This window comes from Mycetomoellerius zeteki, unplaced genomic scaffold (genome assembly GCF_001594055.1).
Source record: "Mycetomoellerius zeteki isolate Tzet28-1 unplaced genomic scaffold, Tzet1.0 scaffold112, whole genome shotgun sequence".
NCBI classification, from domain to species: domain Eukaryota; kingdom Metazoa; phylum Arthropoda; class Insecta; order Hymenoptera; family Formicidae; genus Mycetomoellerius; species Mycetomoellerius zeteki.
Genome location: NW_017256040.1, coordinates 48,214 through 67,759, shown reverse-complemented (window position 1 = coordinate 67,759; position 19,546 = coordinate 48,214). Strand labels below are relative to the sequence as shown.

The following is a 19,546-nucleotide window of genomic DNA, read 5'->3' as shown; positions in this document are numbered from 1 at the left end:
TGACCTTGACATATATTGTCAAGGTCATGACCCTGAGTAACCTCCAACAGGTTTTAGCCGTCGCTTGTCCTTCGTTAAAAAGTTATTAACAAAAAAAAGTTTTACTATATATCGCAAAAATTCTGTACTTTAAAATAAATACGCACGCACGTACGCACGCACGCACACGGGGGACTTCTACCGACGGAGTGGGTGCGGGAGGGGGTGGGCCGTAGGGAGGAGGAAGGCACCACCCTTCCTGGTGGTACCTTCCTCCCCCCTGCAAAGGGGCGCGCGAATCTCACCTTCGATTCTCACCCCCCTCCCCCCTGCAAAAGGGCGCGCGAATCTCATCCTCGACTCTCCTCCCTCCCCCCTGCAAAGGGGCGCGCGAATCTCACCTTCGATTCTCACCCCCCTCCCCCCTGCAAAAGGGCGCGCGAATCTCATCCTCGACTCTCCTCCCTCCCCCCTGCAAAGGGGCGCGCGAATCTCACCTTCGATTCTCACCCCCCTCCCCCCTGCAAAAGGGCGCGCGAATCTCATCCTCGACTCTCCTCCCTCCCCCCTGCAAAGGGGCGCGCGAATCTCACCTTCGATTCTCACCCCCCTCCCCCCTGCAAAAGGGCGCGCGAATCTCATCCTCGACTCTCCTCCCTCCCCCCTGCAAAGGGGCGCACGACTTTCACGCTCGTTAAACATTCACACGTACAAGTCTATTTATTCCTCGGTTTATTTTGCTTACATTTAAGCAATGGAAAGGTCACTATTACGATGCAGAGAGAGAAGCAGGGGTGAGAGTCGAAGGTGAGAGCCGTGCGCCCCTTTGCAGGGGGGAGGCGGGATGAGAGTCGAAGGTGAGAGTCGTGCGCCCCTTTGCAGGGGGGAGAGGGAGTGAGAGTCGAAGGTGAGATTCGCGCGCCCCTCTGCAGGGGGTGAAGGGGGATGAGAGTCGAAGGTGAGAGTCGAGCACCTTTGCAGGGGGTGAGGGAGGATGAGAGTTGAAGGTGAGAGTCGGGCGCCCCTTTGCAGGGGGAGGGGAGGTGAGAGTCGAAGGTCAGAGATATCTAAGCTATGTAAAGCAGTTAAAGAATTACTAACTTTAATTGTTAATAACTTTTTAACGAAGGACGAGCGACGGCTAAAACCTGTTAGAGGTTACTCAGGGTCATGACCTTGACAATATATGTCAAGATCAAGGTCATTGGGGGGGTTCCCTAATCGGAACTTTTACCACCTTTTGTAACAGTGAACTATGTTCTATTCTCTATATTTATGTTTTTATAAGCTGTAGGTTTCTTACGAAATATGAGTGTTATGCGCGCGCGCGCGCGCGTGTGTGTGTGTGTGTGTGTGTGTGTGTGTGTGTGTGTGTGTGTGTGTGGAGAGGAAGGTTTACCGATTTGACGAGACCTTCATGGATTGGTAAATCTCATCGAAAGGGCCGGTGGTGTTCTCGAGGAACGGGGCAGGGAAAAGAGAATCGAGTTGTGCGATTAAGGATGTTCACTAGGAAGTATTAGATAATTATTCGGAAGGATAATTTTGAATCCGGTGGCAAAAAGTCTACGAAGCTTATAAGCGAATCTACGTGGATCGCCTTTTCGAATCCTCTTGTAGTTGGGAAACGTGAGACTGATCTCCAATTTCTCGAGGGTATATACACGTTCGCGGATTGAATCTGCCGGTTTGGTTTGATCTAACAACTGTGCTAATTTCTGGAAATATGGAAAAGGATCGTGATTTGAAATAAGGGCTGATTTTATTTGGAATCTTAATATCTTCTCTCGCTGTCTTCGTCCATCCTTAGTAGGCATCGAGGTAATGCAAAAGAATCGTCGGTGTTCCGAAGAAGTGTCGCAAGACGGGGGCCACGCTTTTGGCAGCGACAACCTCGGATGTAAAATGATTATGAATAATCCGTGGAAGTGCTGTAAGACGGGAGCCACGCTATTGGCAGCGACAGTCACAGCAACAACCTCGAATACTCGTATGTATAGGTGTCTTATATAATTGACCGCAACGGAGAGCAGAGATGCAGGTTTCAGCTGATTTGATTCCATATATATAATAAAGAGAGATCCGCCAGGAAGCAACAATGGGCAAAAAAAAACAAAGTGACAGGTAATGTGTTGTAGATGGTCGTTGAAAAAATGAAGAAGGATTTTAGTTACTCACTGTAGTTGCAGTTTTTCTTTTTGAAAAGGAAGAGCCAGTGATCCGGATGTGAAGAATCCTCGCAGGATCGGCAGCAGCAATCTGGGTCGATCGAAGAACTTCTCAATGGAAGGGTAGACGGAATCAACCCGGAGCGCCGCACAACTTCGATACCGAACGCGAGAACTAGGTTTCTTTACACGATCGGGCAGCACTTCGTGCTGTGTAGGTCTCTGACTATAACAATGATGATAACGTGCTCTTGCGAAGGGCTTTTATATATTGTGCGCGAGGTGCGTTGTTTTTTTGGACCTTGGTTTGATGGTGGTTCACTCCTTTTGAGTGTTAGGATTTCAAAATATAGGAGAGACTAATAGGATTTATTTAGCTTATTGGGAAAGGTGTTCTAAAAATAGGAAGGATAAGAGTCTTGTTTTTGTCTGTGCGCTGGAAAGGTAATTAGACTTATCTATGAGTCATAGGGATACACGTGCTCTCGATCGAATATTTATGATTAATATATTTATTAATTTTCATTTAATGTTTACAATTATTCATGGCGATAGTTATTCTATTGATTTGAGAATCGATATTCGATCGACCGTGCTATGGACTCTCTATCTTAGGTTTCGCAAATTATTAATACTCAGAGGGAGAGAAAGAGAGAGAAAGAGAAAAAGGAAATAGATTTTTTCCATGAAAGAAAAGAATCGTGAAGTCGCCAGGACGTAACACAAGCTTGCCTGAACCGAAATAAATAGAGTAGATGTGTGTATTTTTTATACGTATCCTTTTCTCTGCGTAACGCGGCGAGAGAAATTCGGAATATAATGAATTCTTAACGAATGTATGAAAGATGAATTTTTACAGGTACATGGAAGGAACGGTTCTGTTGAAGTTATAAATTCAGCAAGCTATATCATTAGATACATGTCTTATCACTGAGACATTTACCTTAACGTAATGCTGTAATTGTTTAAGATATTCTGCGGTATAGTTAACGAGAAAAATTTATCCAATTAACGAGTAATTCTGATATATTTAACAAAATACAATTATAAATGCTGTTCAAAATACAATAAAAATAATATTACTATTATACATATAGTACCATAATTAAGAAATTAATAATCCAGTCTTTCTTCTCGGTTTAACCATGTGGAAACGATTCGCGCGATATCTCGGAGTCATCGATACCGCGGCCTCTTTGAATATACGAATCGGCGGAAAAACAACCTTCGGGGATTTCGGCGACGACGGCGGACGTGTACGATGATCGGGAAGGGACGATTTTTTAGGCATTCGATTTTGACCGTGCCACGGTGAAACATCGGCTCTCTCAGGCAGTGTGTGAAGTGATCTTCTCGAGCATCCGCGACTCAAGGTGACGACCTCAGGCGTTAGTTGCGTGTCCGTGCCGTGAAAGTGACTCAGGGCATCAGTCCCCAGGCGGTGTCACGCCTCGACTCAGGACGACAGTCCCCAGGCGTTGTCGAGGTCGGTAAAAAGTGTGACTCAGGGCATCAGTCCCCAGGCGGTGTCACGCCTCGACTCAGGACGACAGTCCCCAGGCGTTGTCGAGGTCGGTAAAGCGTGTGAACTTATAGCTGTTTATACGTGTACGATTCAAGAATATGCGATTATTCGTGAAAGTGACTACTTAATGATAAACATTAATATATTGTGACAATATGAACAATCGGACAAATAAACAAATTTAATATTGTGACTTCATAAATTTGTGATCAATTCATCCTATACTATCGCAGACTAGAATAGTGCGTGTGACTGGTCATAGACACAACAGTAATTTTCAGTACTGACAGTAAATATAATCGGAATGCAGCTTTTGTTGATTCAAACAAAATTACTTCCAGATCTGTATCCAACTAAATTTTTTGATATTTCAACAAAACCGTTCTTTCCGTGTATTTTTATACGTGGTGTTTACAATTTTACCGTATTTTTTTCACAATTTTATCGTAGAAAGCCGACAAAATAGAGGAACTATTTCGCAAGACTCGAATCCTAAAGTGCGTTCCGTATATACAGAGTGCCTCCGGGTATCAATTTATCTTTTGTTTAACACTCGGTGAATAACAAGGATAGAATTATACTTGGAAGCACTCGGTGTGCATTCCCGAATGCAGCTTAATATTCGATGAATAAGGACAAAATGCTACATTATGCGCATCATGCGTGAAACGGAACGCATTCCTAAATTATTACAAGTATCTCGGAATTTCTCTCATTCCCTTATCGTTTAATCGTACATACTTTTAAAACTGTTTCGCTCGAATAATATATTTTTTCGAAATACGAAATTGCACTTACTTGTTTCTTACAAACCAACGTTGGGAAATACGAAGAGGACACGAGGCAACGCGGCGACACCATGTTGCGCGCTTATTCTGGCTGTGTTCCAAAATTGACTGCCAATACTGAAAATCTATAGTGCATGTAACGTAAACTGTAGCATTTTCAGTGCTGACAGTAACTTTGAAACATAGCCTCTGATGTGAGTTACATGACGTCACAGTGACGTCACGGTTAACGGCTACATTCAAAAATTTCACTCGAGTGCACCCAGGTATCACTTTATCCTCGTTTAACATTCGGTGAACAAGGATAAAATGATACCGAATGAAATTTCTGAACGTGGCCCAACATGAAAATATTATTCGTGGCGTATTTAGATTTATTACAATAATATAAACTTGTCAAATTCAAAAACTCAAATACAATTGTTGAGTATCTCGGTCCCTACACCGAGACACAGATGGTGCTGCGCCATGCGATCGGGCAGTCTCGCTTCCCGCGTCTTAGCGTGATCCACGCTCCGACTGTACCTTTCGGCATTAGACGGTTATATCATACGAACCCCGCGTGCATCAAGTTGTTCATCTCGTTCCCTTTTCCCCAATCACGTACCCAACAATTGGTGCTGCGGACAAGATTTTCAAGTGAACAACGTGATCTCAACCGAGGATGACGGACACGACGAAACAAATCGAGGCTCTGACGGCCGCCATCAACAGCCTTCTCCAACTTCAGCTCACACAAAAATGAAGCGATCAAGAAGAAGGAGCTAACGCACCATCTCTCTCTGAGACTTACAATCATCTAAGTGCTCGTGTAGAGAAATATCATTATGGTTCTGGCGACGACGTAAAACCTTTTACAAAATGGTTGCTTCGCTACGAATATACAATCGTCACGGAAACAGCATGCCTGCCACCCCAAATTCAAACACGTTTGGTGCTAGACAAGCTCGGTCAAAACACGGAATTTGACAGGTTAGTGGACCATGTCGCGCCTTTAGATCCAATGCGCATGCTTCAGGACGAACTCATCATAAAAGAACTCTTTCGTGACAAAGTTCCCATTACTCACCGCCGCATAGAAATTCTAAACTATCGATACGATAAATCAATTCCAATCACAGAACATCTCGACCGTATTAATCGTCACGCGGCCGATTTCGATCGTTCCAAGATAACAGACGATAGCCTTCGCATCCTTCTCTTGTTGCAATCATTTTGCTACTCTAAGGATAACAACGAGCTAAAGAAAATCGCCCTCCGCGTGATAGAGAAGAATCAGGATGCCTCTTTAAAGGATGTCGTCGCAGAGCTCGAAGCATACATGAACGTTTCCTCCGGCCTAAAGACGCTGGAAAATCCAATGAAACACTCTCAACCGTCAGTGCTAAAGGTCTCGCTATCTAAGAAGAAAAACACCACAAAACGGAAATCTCCGCCGGAAGGTGGTGGAGTCGTGCCAGAGCTGACACGTATCTTGAAACCGTCCTCCGTCATTTTCCGAACCTATTCGCCGAAGAATTAGGCATGTGCCGCGATTTCAAGGCAAAATTCGATCTTGCAAGTGACGCTCGCCCTGTGCAAACGCCATGCCGCCAGATTCCATTCGCCATGGAAAGCTTACTCGACGAAGAACTTTCGCGTCTCGTCTCGAACGGCATCATCAAATCAGTCGAAACCTCAAACTAGTCATCGCCCATCGTAATCGCGAAGAAAAAAAACGGCAAACTTCGCCTCTGCGTTGATTTCTCAACAGGAGTAAACAACGCGATCATGGATAACAAGCACCTGCTGCCCTCAGTAGAAAACATTATGTCAAAATTAAATGGTAGTTGTTTTTTCAGCTTACTGGACCTTAGCGACGCGTTCTTCCAACTAGAGATCAATGAAGCTCATCGTGACGTCACAACTATTACAACACCGAAAGAACTTTTCAGATTTAAACGCCTACTTTTCGGAATCAAAACGGCTCCAGCTATTTTCCAACAGGCCATGGATCTCACACTCTCCGACTTTCCTGGAGTGTATGCATATCTGGATGACATTGTAGTCACAGGCTCCTCTCAACAGGAACACGATATCCGCTTACACAACACCTTGCAACGCCTGCAAGATAGAGATTGGAGACTCAGAGCTGAGAAATGCAGCACTTCGCATTAAAGGAAATCAAATTCTTAGGATGGATCATAAACGCCCATGGCATTTCAGCCGATCCAGAGGTTACCATAGTCAACATGCCAAAACCTACCTCCGTCTCAGAAGTGCAGTTTCCTTGGTATGGTGAATCACTACGGAAAATATTTCGGAAAGTTATTCCTCACCTACATCAGTTAAAACACCCTTTAGAAGAACTCACCCGCAAAAATCGCCCTTGGACTTGGAGCCAACCTCATGACTCAGCGTTCGAACAAATCAAGAAGGTTATGCTGAGTCCTCTTCTACTGGAACATTACGACCCTTCGAAAACCTTAGTGACAGCAGCCGACGCTTGTGCTACTGGAATCGGTGCCATTCTCTTGCAACGTGACTCTAACGGTCACGAACGAGCAGTTTTCCACATGGCATAAAGTCTCACTAGCGCTCAATGTAACTATTCCCAGCTGGAGAAAGAGGCACTCGCACTCGTCACAGCCGTCGAGCGATTCCATAAGTTTGTCTGGGGAAGAAAATTCACACTACGAACAGATCACAAACCCCTCGTAGCGCTATTGCAAATCGACAACACTAAGGGACTCAAACCAACGACAGCAGTCCGGCTTAAATGCTGGGCAATACGATTACTGGGTTACGACTTTAAAATCGAATACATACGTACTCAGGATTTTGGCCAAGCAGACGCACTCTCACGTCTAATTGATAATTTCCGTCGTGACAATGCAGAAGAATTTCAAGTAGCTTGCATCTGTGATGTCGAATCAGAGGTTCTTCAGATCAAGAACTTGTCAATCGATTTTTTCGGTAAAGAACTTCGAGACAAACTGAAGTTAGCAACTAAGGAGCGTTCCGTTCTACGCGCTGTTTTCCAAGCCATCAAACAGGGCTGGAAGGCAAAAGTAAGTTCAGACGTGGAACTCTACAAGAGACATGCAAAAGATCTAAGTATCATCGACGATACATTACTCCTGGGCGACAGAATCATCCCTGAGGAACTCAGACCTATGATCCTAGCCATTCTCCACAAAGGCCACCCGGGAATACGTAGAACCAAACAACTCGCTCGCGAGTACATGTATTGGCCAAAAATGTCGGAAAACATCGAACGCCTCATTCACCAATGCGACCCTTGCGCTGTGAACTAGAAACTTCCTGTAAAGGTACCACTGAACCCGTGGGCCACTCCAACACGTCCGATGGAACGTGTACACCTAGACTACGCTAGCCCAGTCGACGGTCAATATCTACTTATCTTCGTGGTCGCATTCTCTAAATTCATCGACGTCGCTATCACCTTCACTATATCAGCTAATCGTACTGCCGACCTTTGTCGAGAATTTTTTTGCAAATACGGTCCACCGGACGTGCTTGTCTCAGACGGAACGCAGTTCACCTCTGAAACGTTCGCCACCCTGTGCAGGGAAATGCAGATCTCTCATCTACTCTCCCCGGTCAACCACCCACAGTCTAATGGCCAGGCCGAAAGAATGGTATTATAGATACCATAAAGAGAACAATCACCAAGGACCCATCCAACTAGAAGCAGCAGCTGTACGACTTTCTCTACAGCTATCGCCCTTGCTCGAATGCCTCCGAGGGCAAAGCTCCAGCCGACCTCTTTTTTGGACGCCGTATGAACTCTCCGTTTACCAAGTGGCTCTCGAAACATAACACCCCGAATCCGGCTTCAGCGGAACTCTCAACCAAACAACAAGACATGTCAAAACAATTTTCGAAGCATCACGGTGCTCGATCACGCCACTTAACGGTGGGAGATCGAGTAGTGGTACTAACCCGTAAGGACAAAAGGGAACAAGGTATCATCAAGGCCACATCAAATACCAACTATTCAATACGCCTCGATGACGGCAAGGTCATCGACCGACACATTAATCACATCTGGAAAGGTGGCTCCCCCGCTCTTATGCCACCTACGCATCAAGATAACGGCTGGACATTCTATCAGCCTCATTCGCCACAGACTTCTCCGCAAGACGTTCCTCCCGCCCCGAGACGAATCACCGACCAGAAGCCTCTTCCACAGCTCCAACCTTAGTCGATCATAGCCAGAAACTTCCATCGGACCATCCAACTCCGATCAGGTTCATCCGACACCGAATGGCCCCCAGAAGACTCGTTCTGGACTCGTCAGCCAAAAGTTACTCCCAATGGTCACTTCTCCCAAGGGGGAAGATGTTGGGTACCTCGGTCCCTACACCGAGACACAGATGGCGCTGCGCCATGCGATCGGGCAGTCTCGCTCCCCGCGTCTTAGCATGTAGATCCACGCTCGGACTGTACCTTTAGACGGTTATATTATACGAATCCCGCATGCATCAAGTTGTTCATCCCGTTCCCTTTTCCCCAATCACGTACCCAACAATAATAATAGTAACAATTCAATATACTGTGTTTTGATTTTGTTAAGAAATCAAAACATGTATACTTTAAAACACAACAATTGTTTATAAATTCTAATTTATATAATATATGTAAAATTTTGTTTTGCATATTAAATCTAATGTTTTATATATCATAATCCAATAATTTACCTATTTAGGTTTTAACAAATATCACGTTACAACAAAATATAAAATATTTAAATAAAACCTTTCTGTAGAGATTATTGTAAATTTAATATGAGACGCGATCTATCGACATGATCGAGACAAGTAAATTAACTGCGCATGTCAAAGAAAAGAGTAGGGATTCATCGAGAAAACACACGCACTCATCATTGTACGAAAGTAAGTCAATGCTAAAGGTTTTAATTTTCGACGAACGAACACATAATGTTCAATTATCATAAACGCATCCTCGAGTAGTCTTTCGATTGTAAGAAGTTATTACGAACAAATTAAAAATAAATTTAAACTACAATACATTACACGATCAAATTCATTCCAATTTTAACATAAAATGTTCTTTCGAGCCGGATGAGTGCGTGTGTTCGAATTAGCAAAATAAAATGTACAAGTAAACGAACTTTATTAAGGGGTTATACTACCCAGGCGCACTGAAAAATGAACGTTTTTTTGGGAATTTTTTTCTTGGAAACTATTCAATGGATCATGGAAAATGAAATTTGAGGCTTTATTATACATGTTTTGAGGTATAAAAAAAATTTTTATTATAACTTTTGATACAAAATGGCGTCTTGGCAAGTGGTAAACGGAACATGTGTTTTTTCCGAGGAGCGAATCTGCGTACATCATAACATTCTCCGAACAGCACCTAGAGCAAAAAAAAAATTTGTCGTTAAATTATTGGATTATGATATATAAAACATTAGATTTAATATGCAAAACAAAATTTTACATATATTATATAAATTAGAATTTATAAACAATTGTTGTGTTTTAAAGTATACATGTTTTGATTTCTTAACAAAATCAAAACACAGTATATTGAATTGTTACTATTATTATTGTTGGGTACGTGATTGGGGAAAAGGGAACGGGATGAACAACTTGATGCATGCGGGATTATGATGTACGCAGATTCGCTCCTCGGAAAAAACACATGTTCCGTTTACCACTTGCCAAGACGCCATTTTGTTTATAATAAAAATTTTTTTTATACCTCAAAACATGTATAATAAAGCCTCAAATTTCATTTTCCATGATCCATTGAATAGTTTCCAAGAAAAAAATTCCCAAAAAAAACGTTCATTTTTCAGTGCGCCTGGGTAGTATAACCCCTTAACACTAACAATTTGAATTTGCAATGAAAATGATCGTTTAGAACATTCACATATAAATAGTGACCGCATCATTATGCCAAAAAACACTCGCTAAGTTTGTCTCGGGGATTGATGGATTGTGTTGTTGGTTTTTCTGTATCGAGTATTGTTCTCGACTCATCGTGAGAATAAGGTAAGTCGAGCTGTCCTCGTGAATTCATCAATAGAATAAGAATAATGAGTGCCGATCAATTGTGAAGGCAACGAGGATATCTCAAGGCAAAATTAACAGCCACCGAGAATTTTAGAAATCGTAAAGTCAACAAATTGGAAGACACTTCACAAGAGAAGGTGGAAGCGCGCCTTGATAATCTGAACGGAGCTTACGAACGATTTCAAGGGATTTCACAACAATTAGTGACATTAATCTCCGAGGAGGAATATGCGGAGAGGGACGCTGACGAAGCAGCTGAATTTGACGAGCGATATCTCATCTTGAAGGCATCATTGACACAGTCTATTAACAAATTGCGGCCAACATCTTGTGTTTCCAGCAAGCAGTGGAAGTCAACCCAGCGATGGTTCGTTAACGCGAATAATGGAGCAACAAGCAACTCTGATTCAACATTTAACAGAGCGATCAAACGAATCAAATGAGAACGCGGCATTGACACGTATACTGGAGCAACAATGTCGATTATTGGAGAGCGTGGATGCACAATCGGGTGCATCGCGACAGCCGCAAATAAAGCTATCGATCATAAAACTACCAACATTCAGCGGTATTATTGAGGATTGGAAAAGATGCGCTGATACCTTCAAGACTTTGATACATGACAGCGATCTTTCAAACGTACAGAAGCATCAATATTTAATCGGATCACTAATCAGCCCAGCAGCTAAAACAATAGAATCAATCGAAATATCAGATCAAAATTATACGATCGCATGGGAACTTTTAAAGAAACGATACGAGAACGAACGAGTCATTCGGAAGCGACACGTCCAGTGCCTATTTGAGACGCCGCAGGTGCAGCGGGAGTCTGCTGACGCAATTCAAAATTTGGTGGACCATGTTCAGAAACATTTAAAAATTCTGCACTCCTGCACTTCTGAATTCACCTACAGAGTCATAGGGAGAATTAATCGTCTATTTAATCGAGAAAAAATTAGACAAGGCAACAAGAGGACGATGGGAGGAACATATTGCGGAAAGAGAAACAATAACGACGAGCGACATAATCGAATTTTTACAACGTCAGTCTCAGGTGTTGGAGCGAACATCGTTGGCCGGAGACAAGGACGGCGCGAACAGATCATCACGTGAAGATCACACCGATGGAAATAAACACCGACAAACGGCTGTTTCAAAATCACACAATAAGATCCTTGTCTACAACAATTCAATCGGGACAATGTTATCTATGCCAAAGGCAGCATCTCATTTACTCTTATAAACAATTTTTAGAATTGTCGGCCAAAGAAAGAGTGCAAGAAGTCAAGAAATTAAAACTGTGTATGAACTGTCTTCGAAATGATCACTTCGTGATAGACTGCAGATCGAGTTCATGTCGACAATGCGGTGACAGGCATAACACGCTGTGCCACTTCGCAAGGGAGGCAAGCGGTTCACAAATGGAGTCAGGAAGGAGGCCTGGAAGCTCATCTACGGGGAGTTCAGCGGGAAGATCAGCGGCAGCGACCGATTCATCCCAGGGATCTTCGAGTCACGCGGAGTCAGCAAGCGGGCCATCCGTGCATCACATGGCAGGTGAGAGCGAGCGTAAAAGAGTGTTAATGTCGACGGCACTTTTTTCCCGTTGTACGCGCAAAACAAGATAATGGCTATAATTATCAATTACGAATTTTGCTGGATAGCGCCAGCGAAATAAATTTTGTAACAGCGGCCGCATGCAAACAACTAGACTTAAGGATGGATAACGTTTATGAATCTATTAACGGATTAAATAACATGAATTGTTCGGTAAGGCATGCTTGTCAATTAAAAATAAAATCGCGCGTATCGGATTTCGAGTTGAATCTGCAGTGTCTGGTCCTTCCAAAGATAACAAAGGAATTGCCATTATTTTCTATTTTAGCTTCACAATTATCAATTCCAGAAAATTTGAAACTAGCAGATACATTTTTTTACAATCCTAGTATAGACGCGCTAGTGGGCGGAGAATTCTTTCTTCAGCTGCTGCTGAATGGGAGAATTGAGCTTGGCGAAAATCTACCGACACTGCAGAACAGCAAATTCGGCTGGATGATAGCGAGCTCGGTTCCCGAACATTTAGTGGTAGACCGGGCGACCAGCCGTCAATCTCAGAGTATGCTTACATGTTTATTCGTGGAAAAGGAATCGGTCGACGATACGCTGTCAAGGTTTTGGAATCTAGAGGAATGTCAAACAAATAAACATACGAAATTATCGAATGAGGAGAGAGATTGTGAGAAACATTTTGTAAATACGATGATTCGCGATGTATCCGGGCAGTTAGATTGCCCTTTCGAAACAATAAAAATTAGCTGGGACAATCAAGAGACATTGCGATGCGGCGACTAAAGTGTTTGGAGTGTAAATTTCAATTAAATTCAAAATTTCATGTACAATACATGGAGTTTATGCGAGAATATCTCGAATTAAGACACATGTCTGAAGTTATGAAAGAAATTAATTCAACGTCTCCAGTATTTCTGCCGCATCACGGTGTAATTCGCGAATCAAGCGCCACAACAAAATTGCGCGTGGTGTTTGATGGTTCTGCAAAAAGTACAAGCGGGATTTCGTTGAATGATACATTAAAGGTAGGGGCGAATATGCAGGACACTATAACCGACATAATTTTGCGATTTCGAATGCATGTTATTGCGATCACTGCTGATTTACAAAAAATGTATCGACAAGTTTTAGTGCATAACCAGGATCGAAATTATCAGCGAATTTTGTGGCGATTTTCCGCGACCGATGCCATACGGGAATTTAATTTGAACACAGTGACATACGGACTAGCATGTGCTCCGTTTTTGGCAATTCGTTGCGTTAGGCACTTAGCTAGTAGTGCAAACGACGAGTTTCGGCAAGCATCGCATGTGCTGCTGAATGATTTATATGTAGACGATATTTTAACAGGAGTCAGTTGTAAAAACGAAGCAATTAAGTTAATATCGCAATTAAAGACATTGCTAAACAGCGACGGATTCGAGCCACACAAGTGGCATTCAAATTGTACAGAGGTTTTGGAAGCCAGCAATCGAGTCGATGAATCCGCGACAGTTACAATTAATGTAGATACCGTCAAGACATTGGGGTTAAATTGACACTCCGAGCAGGATACATTTCAATTTTCAGTTCAATCAATAACAAATTCTATTAAAATAAAACGCGAAGTTTTGTCGGCGATTTCGAGATTGTTTGATCCTTTGGGTTTAATCAGCCCCATCTCAATTCGTGCTAAACTAATAATGCAAGGAACATGGGCATCGAATTTGGGCTGGGACGATCCATTGACGCGTGACCTTCAACAAGCTTGGAGGGCGTATGCGGAGGATTTGGGGGAAGTTCGTGCGATTCAAATCCCGCGTAAAGTAGTCTCGAGCACTGACGCGGTTCGATCGTATTTGCACGCTTTCTGTGATGCTTCATTGAGGGCATACGGAGCATGCATCTACTTGCAGACTGTCGATCGGGAGAATAATTGTCATTCTAGTTTACTCTGTTCGAAGTCGCGAGTCGCACCGATAAAAAACAAAACTATCACTTTGCCAAAATTGGAGCTTTGCGGAGCTGTAATCTTGGTTAGATTGCTTCAAGGTGTGAGAGACACATTCTTAAAACTAATTTCGATGGAATTTATGCATGGAGCGATTCCACGATAGCATTAGCATGGATTTCCGGCGATCCATCCCGTCAAAAAATGTTCGTATCTAATAGAACAACTGAAATTCAATCCGTTCTTCCTTCGGATCACTGGAGTCACGTAAGAAGTAAAGACAATCCAGCTGATTTAATATCTAGAGGTATAACATTCAGGGATTTAAAAAATTGTAAGCTTTGGTGGGAGGGTCCCGAGTGGTTATTGAGATACACAGATTATCCGTCGGGTGAGGCGCAATTGGTGGATCTTTCGCCATCAGAGATTAAAACAATCCAGATGGAGGAAGTTTCGGGTTCGCGAATATTCTTGAGCACCAATGAGTTTAATCAGACTATTCAAGGATTATTGGATGATCAATCGGCACTTACAAAGATTGAACGTATAATAGCTTGGAGTTTTCGATTTATTGTTAACGCAAGATCAATTCAATCGGATCGCGAGTTCGGCCATTTATCAACGAGTGAAATTTGCAAGGCTCGTCGAACGCTTATTAAGACAATACAAAAAACTCACTTCGCAATGGAGTTGTCGAATATTGAGACAAGGGGTCAAATCAATTCAAATAATAAATTACTATCGCTCAGTCCCTTTCTTGACGAACAAGGTATCCTCAGGGTGGGCGGCAGAATGCAGAACGTATCAATTGCACGTGATAAAAAACATCCTATTGTATTACCTTCGAATAGCAAATATACGCGACTATTATTCAAGCGCGAACACATCAGATTGTTGCATGCGGGCCCTCAGGCCTTATTATACTCGATACGCGAAAGATATTGGCCAATCAGAGGAAAAAACATCGCAAGGAAGGTCGTGCATAACTGTGTGATTTGTTTTCGAAACAAACCAAGAGCTGTATCACAATTAATGGGTCAACTTCCCGCGGATCGCGTTACTCCGAGACGTGCTTTTTTTACAACCGGAGTAGATTTTACGGGACCGATTATAACGTTAATTAATCAAGGTCGCGGCAGAAAAACTAACAAATCATATACAGGGTGTCTCAGACCACCCGTACCACCCTTTTAAAAGGTAGGGATGTGTTTGTACAAAAAAATGGTTCAGACAAAATTTGCAGGATTTCGGGAGATCTATCTGATGGTGACCTTGAATTTGACCTTGAGGTCGACCTTGGGCATAACTCAAGGTCAAAGTACCGTTTTACAAATGTAAACCCTTATTCATGACTTCAGAAATGAAAAGAGCGGAAAATTTTACGTCCGAATACGTTATCAAGTCTAGGTCAAAATTACCCTTAGAGGTCATGTGGAGGTCAAGTTACTTTTAGAGCACCCGATCCACCCTTCTAAAAGATATGGATGTGTTTGTACAAAAAATAGTTCAAACAATACTAGGTATTTACATAGCTATGATGCATCCATCTGCTGGTGAATTTGAATTCTACCTTTAGATTCATTTAAGATCTTGATAATTAGGAATCTTTAAAAATCGATGTACACGACTACAAATGAATCTAAAGGTAGAATTCAAATTCACCAGCAGATGGATGCATCATAGCTATGTAAATACCTAGTATTGTTTGAACTATTTTTTGTACAAACACATCCATATCTTTTAGAAGGGTGGATCGGGTGCTCTAAAAGTAACTTGACCTCCACATGACCTCTAAGGGTAATTTTGACCTAGACTTGATAACGTATTCGGACGTAAAATTTTCCGCTCTTTTCATTTCTGAAGTCATGAATAAGGGTTTACATTTGTAAAACGGTACTTTGACCTTGAGTTATGCCCAAGGTCGACCTCAAGGTCAAATTCAAGGTCACCATCAGATAGATCTCCCGAAATCCTGCAAATTTTGTCTGAACCATTTTTTTGTACAAACACATCCCTACCTTTTAAAAGGGTGGTACGGGTGGTCTGAGACACCCTGTATAGCGTTATTTATATGTTTTACAACGAAGGCGATACATCTTGAAGTCGTTAGCGATCTTAGTGCGGCATCATTTATAGCTGCACTAAGACGTTTCATTGGGCGTCGCGGTTGTTCATAGCGTATATTTAACGACAGTCGGGCCTGACGAGAGGGGAGGGGGGGTGACGGGGTGATTCCCCCGGGCCCGGATTTTTTGAAGGGTTCAGATTTTTTGAGGATCCCGATTTTCTAAATGCTCATTGTTTTCGAAACAATAGAGCGCGTTCAAGTTTGTAAAGCAGTTAACCTGCTCACCGAGCGACTGAACATGATTAGTTCTTACCTATAGAGCCAACCATTCATGTTCAATCGCTCGGCAAGTTATAGATTACGAATAAATAAATTTATGTAATATATAAATAATATATAAAAAAATAACTTTATCAATCCTACCAGATTACTTTTGAACTTCTTCCAGCTGATGTATAATCTAAAGAATAATTGCGGAAAACAAATTAATTATTATTTAATCGGAAATTTTTAGAAAGAAATTATATTATGAAAGTAAAAAATGAGAAAATTTGTTTTGATCAACAAAATATTTTAAGAATAAGAAAAAAGTTCGTATATTCGTTTCTGAAAATTGATTGCAAAATCCAGAAAATATTAAATAATCAAATTAATGTTTATGGTATTTAAAATTTATTTTAAAATTTAAAATTCATTTTAAAAATTTGAAAATGTTTTATAAAATTAAAGCACGATAAACATTAGTATAGTCAAAAGCGCTAAGAATAAATCAAACAATAAGAGAAAACTTCCTAATGCGGTCTAAAGCGGATTTTGGTGCTCGATAATATTTATACGTGAATTTTACAATTTCCAGCTCATGAAAACTGCGCGCCGAATGATTGTCGGTCTTGATTGTCTTAAAATATAGTTTTAAACTGAATCCGAAGTACATAATATCACAAATTAAATTGACAAGCAATTTAATAATTTGATATTAAGTATTATTTTAATTCCTGTAAAATAAGAAATGTACAATGTTATACAAGTTCTAAAAATTATTTATATAATTACTAAAAATTACTAAAAATTATTTATATAATAAACAGACCAAAGAATAATTTGCAAGAATGAATAGAAGTAGAAGTTGTAGCGGAATCAAATGGCTGCAAGAGTTAGCTTTTTAAAGATTATTTTGCTATTCACAGTTCCGTATTTCCGTATTTATAAGCGAACGTCGAAAAATTGTATCTAGATGTGCTTTTGTTTCTACGCGTCGTGTTTTATTGCCACTGCGCTCATCTCTCTATAGCGTTGATAACTGCGGTGCTGCGTTTCTGTGCTTGTTCTCTCAAGTCTTAACAGGTAGGTAATGTGGCTTTATTCATATTTTTGTTTCGGATTTTTTAATTCTTCTTCTTTTTTTGCAATGCTACTATTATTATAATTATTATTGTTGATTTTTAGGTAAATAAAATATAGAAATGTCCTATCACAAATCTGGTTCGCAAAAGCGAAAACAACGCACAGATCGCGAACAAAAAACTTTAATTGCAGAAAGAAGACAAGCAACTCTTACTGATTTTAATTTTCACTCTAAGAAAAGTTCAGATGCCAGTGTAAATCAAAGTCATGATTCGACTGAAAGGCAAAGTAGTCAATCGTTTCCGTGTGCTTCTTCGTCCGCGACAACTGAATCTGATTGTAACCAAGCTGAACAGTTTGTTACTTTTGTTTCGTCTGATCTGGTGCAGGAAAAGGAAAATCTGCCTGTAGAAACTGATGTAAATTTTGCTGCAATGATTCAAAAGTCCACATCCACAGAACGCGAATCAGAAGTGCAATCAACGTCCCAATTTCACTTGACTAACCATCTTTACGACTATGACATTGGTACTGTAGACACTGATTTTTTACTTCCACAACTGGTTGATGAAATGATTCGCATTCGAGAAAAAATACCTTCTGTCTTTCCTCATGATCGGTCGAATGAATGGTTTCCCGTATCGCTGCTGTTCAAAAACTTGCCTAATGGTGAAAAGGTGGAACGCGATTGGTTAGTTTGGAGCCGCAGTAAGAGTGCTTTCTTTTGCCTTCCATGTCGGTTATTTAGTATAAATACAGTGAATCGTTCTTATCTTTGTTCTCCGGGCGGATATTCGAAAAACCTGGTGTGGAAAAAATTGTACGAAAGACTGCAATCACATGAGAATAATAAAGATCACATTCAATGTTATGTGAAGTGGCGTGGGATGGAAATGAATGTCCGAAATGAATCTTCAATTGATAAGCTGTTGTGTGAACAAATCAAGGGTGAAGTTAAGAAATGGCAAGAAATTTTAACACGTATTTTAGATACAATTTTGTTTCTGGGAGAAAGAGGTTTAGCACTGAGAGGGGAAAGTCATCTTATTGGAAAACGAAACAACGGAATTTTTTTGGGAATTTTAGAATTGATTAGCCACTACGATCCGTTATTACGCGAGCATTTGGAAAAAGTGAAGACGTTCCAACAGCTACACCAGCGTCTGCAATGCCACTATCTTTCGCCGGATATACAAAACGAATTTATAGATCTGTGTGCTCGTTATGTGATATCGGCCATATTAAAAGAACGAGAAAAGGCAAAATATTATTCCTTAATCGTCGACGCCACACCCGATTCCGCTCACATTGAACAAACTACTTTCATTTTACACTATCTTTATTTAAATCCAGAAGAAAAAAGTATACGATTGAAGAACGCTTTTTAGAGTTTGTTGATTGTAATAAGAAAACTGGTGCGGCTATTGCTGATTTGATACGTGACACTTTAAAAAAACATAACATTCCTTTGACTGAATGCCGCGGACAAGGATACATACGATAATGGTAGCAATATGAAAGGTGAATATAAAGGAGCACAAAGCTACATTCTTCGAGATAATTCGCTTGCTGTTTATTCACCCTGTTCCGGCCACAGTTTGAATCTATGTGGAGTAGATTCTGTCGAGTGTTGTTCCAAAGCCATCACGTTTTTCGGAGTCGTTCAAAAGTGCTACGCTATTTTCAGCAGCAGTCCGCAGCGTTGGTAGATTTTAAAAAATAAAGTTGGATCTTCACTTCACAGTTTATCTGAGACGCGATGGTCCGCCAGAATTGACGCTGTGAAACCTTTTACAAATCATCTCCCTGGACTTCAAAGTGCGTTAGAAAACACTCAATTTGACCGCGGAAACTCGTAGAGATGTTGATGGAATCCAAAAATACATTAGTAAATTTGAATGTATTTTGATGGCATCTATATGGTCAAAAATTCTAAATACCGTCAATGAAAAAAGCACCGTTCTATTTAAACAGGCTAGAAACGCTACAATCGACGTCGAAGTTGAAAATCTTGAAAGTTTACTTTTGGATATGCAGCAAATACGAAATCAATGGAATGCCATTTTACGCGAATGTAAACTAGTCGCAAGTGGATTAAAGGGTACTTCGTCAACATTATCTGTGAGTA

At 41.3% G+C, this 19,546-nt stretch overlaps 2 protein-coding genes across 2 annotated transcripts; both read left to right on the top strand.

The window, feature by feature from the left end:
* Positions 1-7,807: 7,807 nt before the first annotated feature.
* Positions 7,808-8,667, top strand: LOC108726736 (uncharacterized protein K02A2.6-like). The gene is made up of 2 exons (XM_018454493.1): positions 7,808-8,101; positions 8,152-8,667. Exons 1-2 carry the CDS (start codon positions 7,808-7,810, stop codon positions 8,665-8,667), a joined length of 810 nt encoding a protein of 269 aa, XP_018309995.1.
* Positions 8,668-17,537: 8,870 nt separating this feature from the next.
* LOC108726727 (uncharacterized) lies at positions 17,538-18,806 on the top strand. Its single transcript, XM_018454479.1, has one exon. It carries the CDS (start codon positions 17,538-17,540, stop codon positions 18,804-18,806), a length of 1,269 nt encoding a protein of 422 aa, XP_018309981.1.
* The last annotated feature ends 740 nt before the right edge of the window (positions 18,807-19,546 follow it).

Coding starts and splice junctions, on each gene's coding strand:
- LOC108726727 (XM_018454479.1), top strand. CDS start 17,538: ATGTCCTATCACAAATCTGGTTCGCAAAAGCGAAAACAACGCACAGAT.
- LOC108726736 (XM_018454493.1), top strand. CDS start 7,808: ATGGAACGTGTACACCTAGACTACGCTAGCCCAGTCGACGGTCAATAT. Junction 8,102..8,151: donor ATGGCCAGGCCGAAAGAATG/GTATTATAGATA, acceptor CCATCCAACTAG/AAGCAGCAGCTGTACGACTT.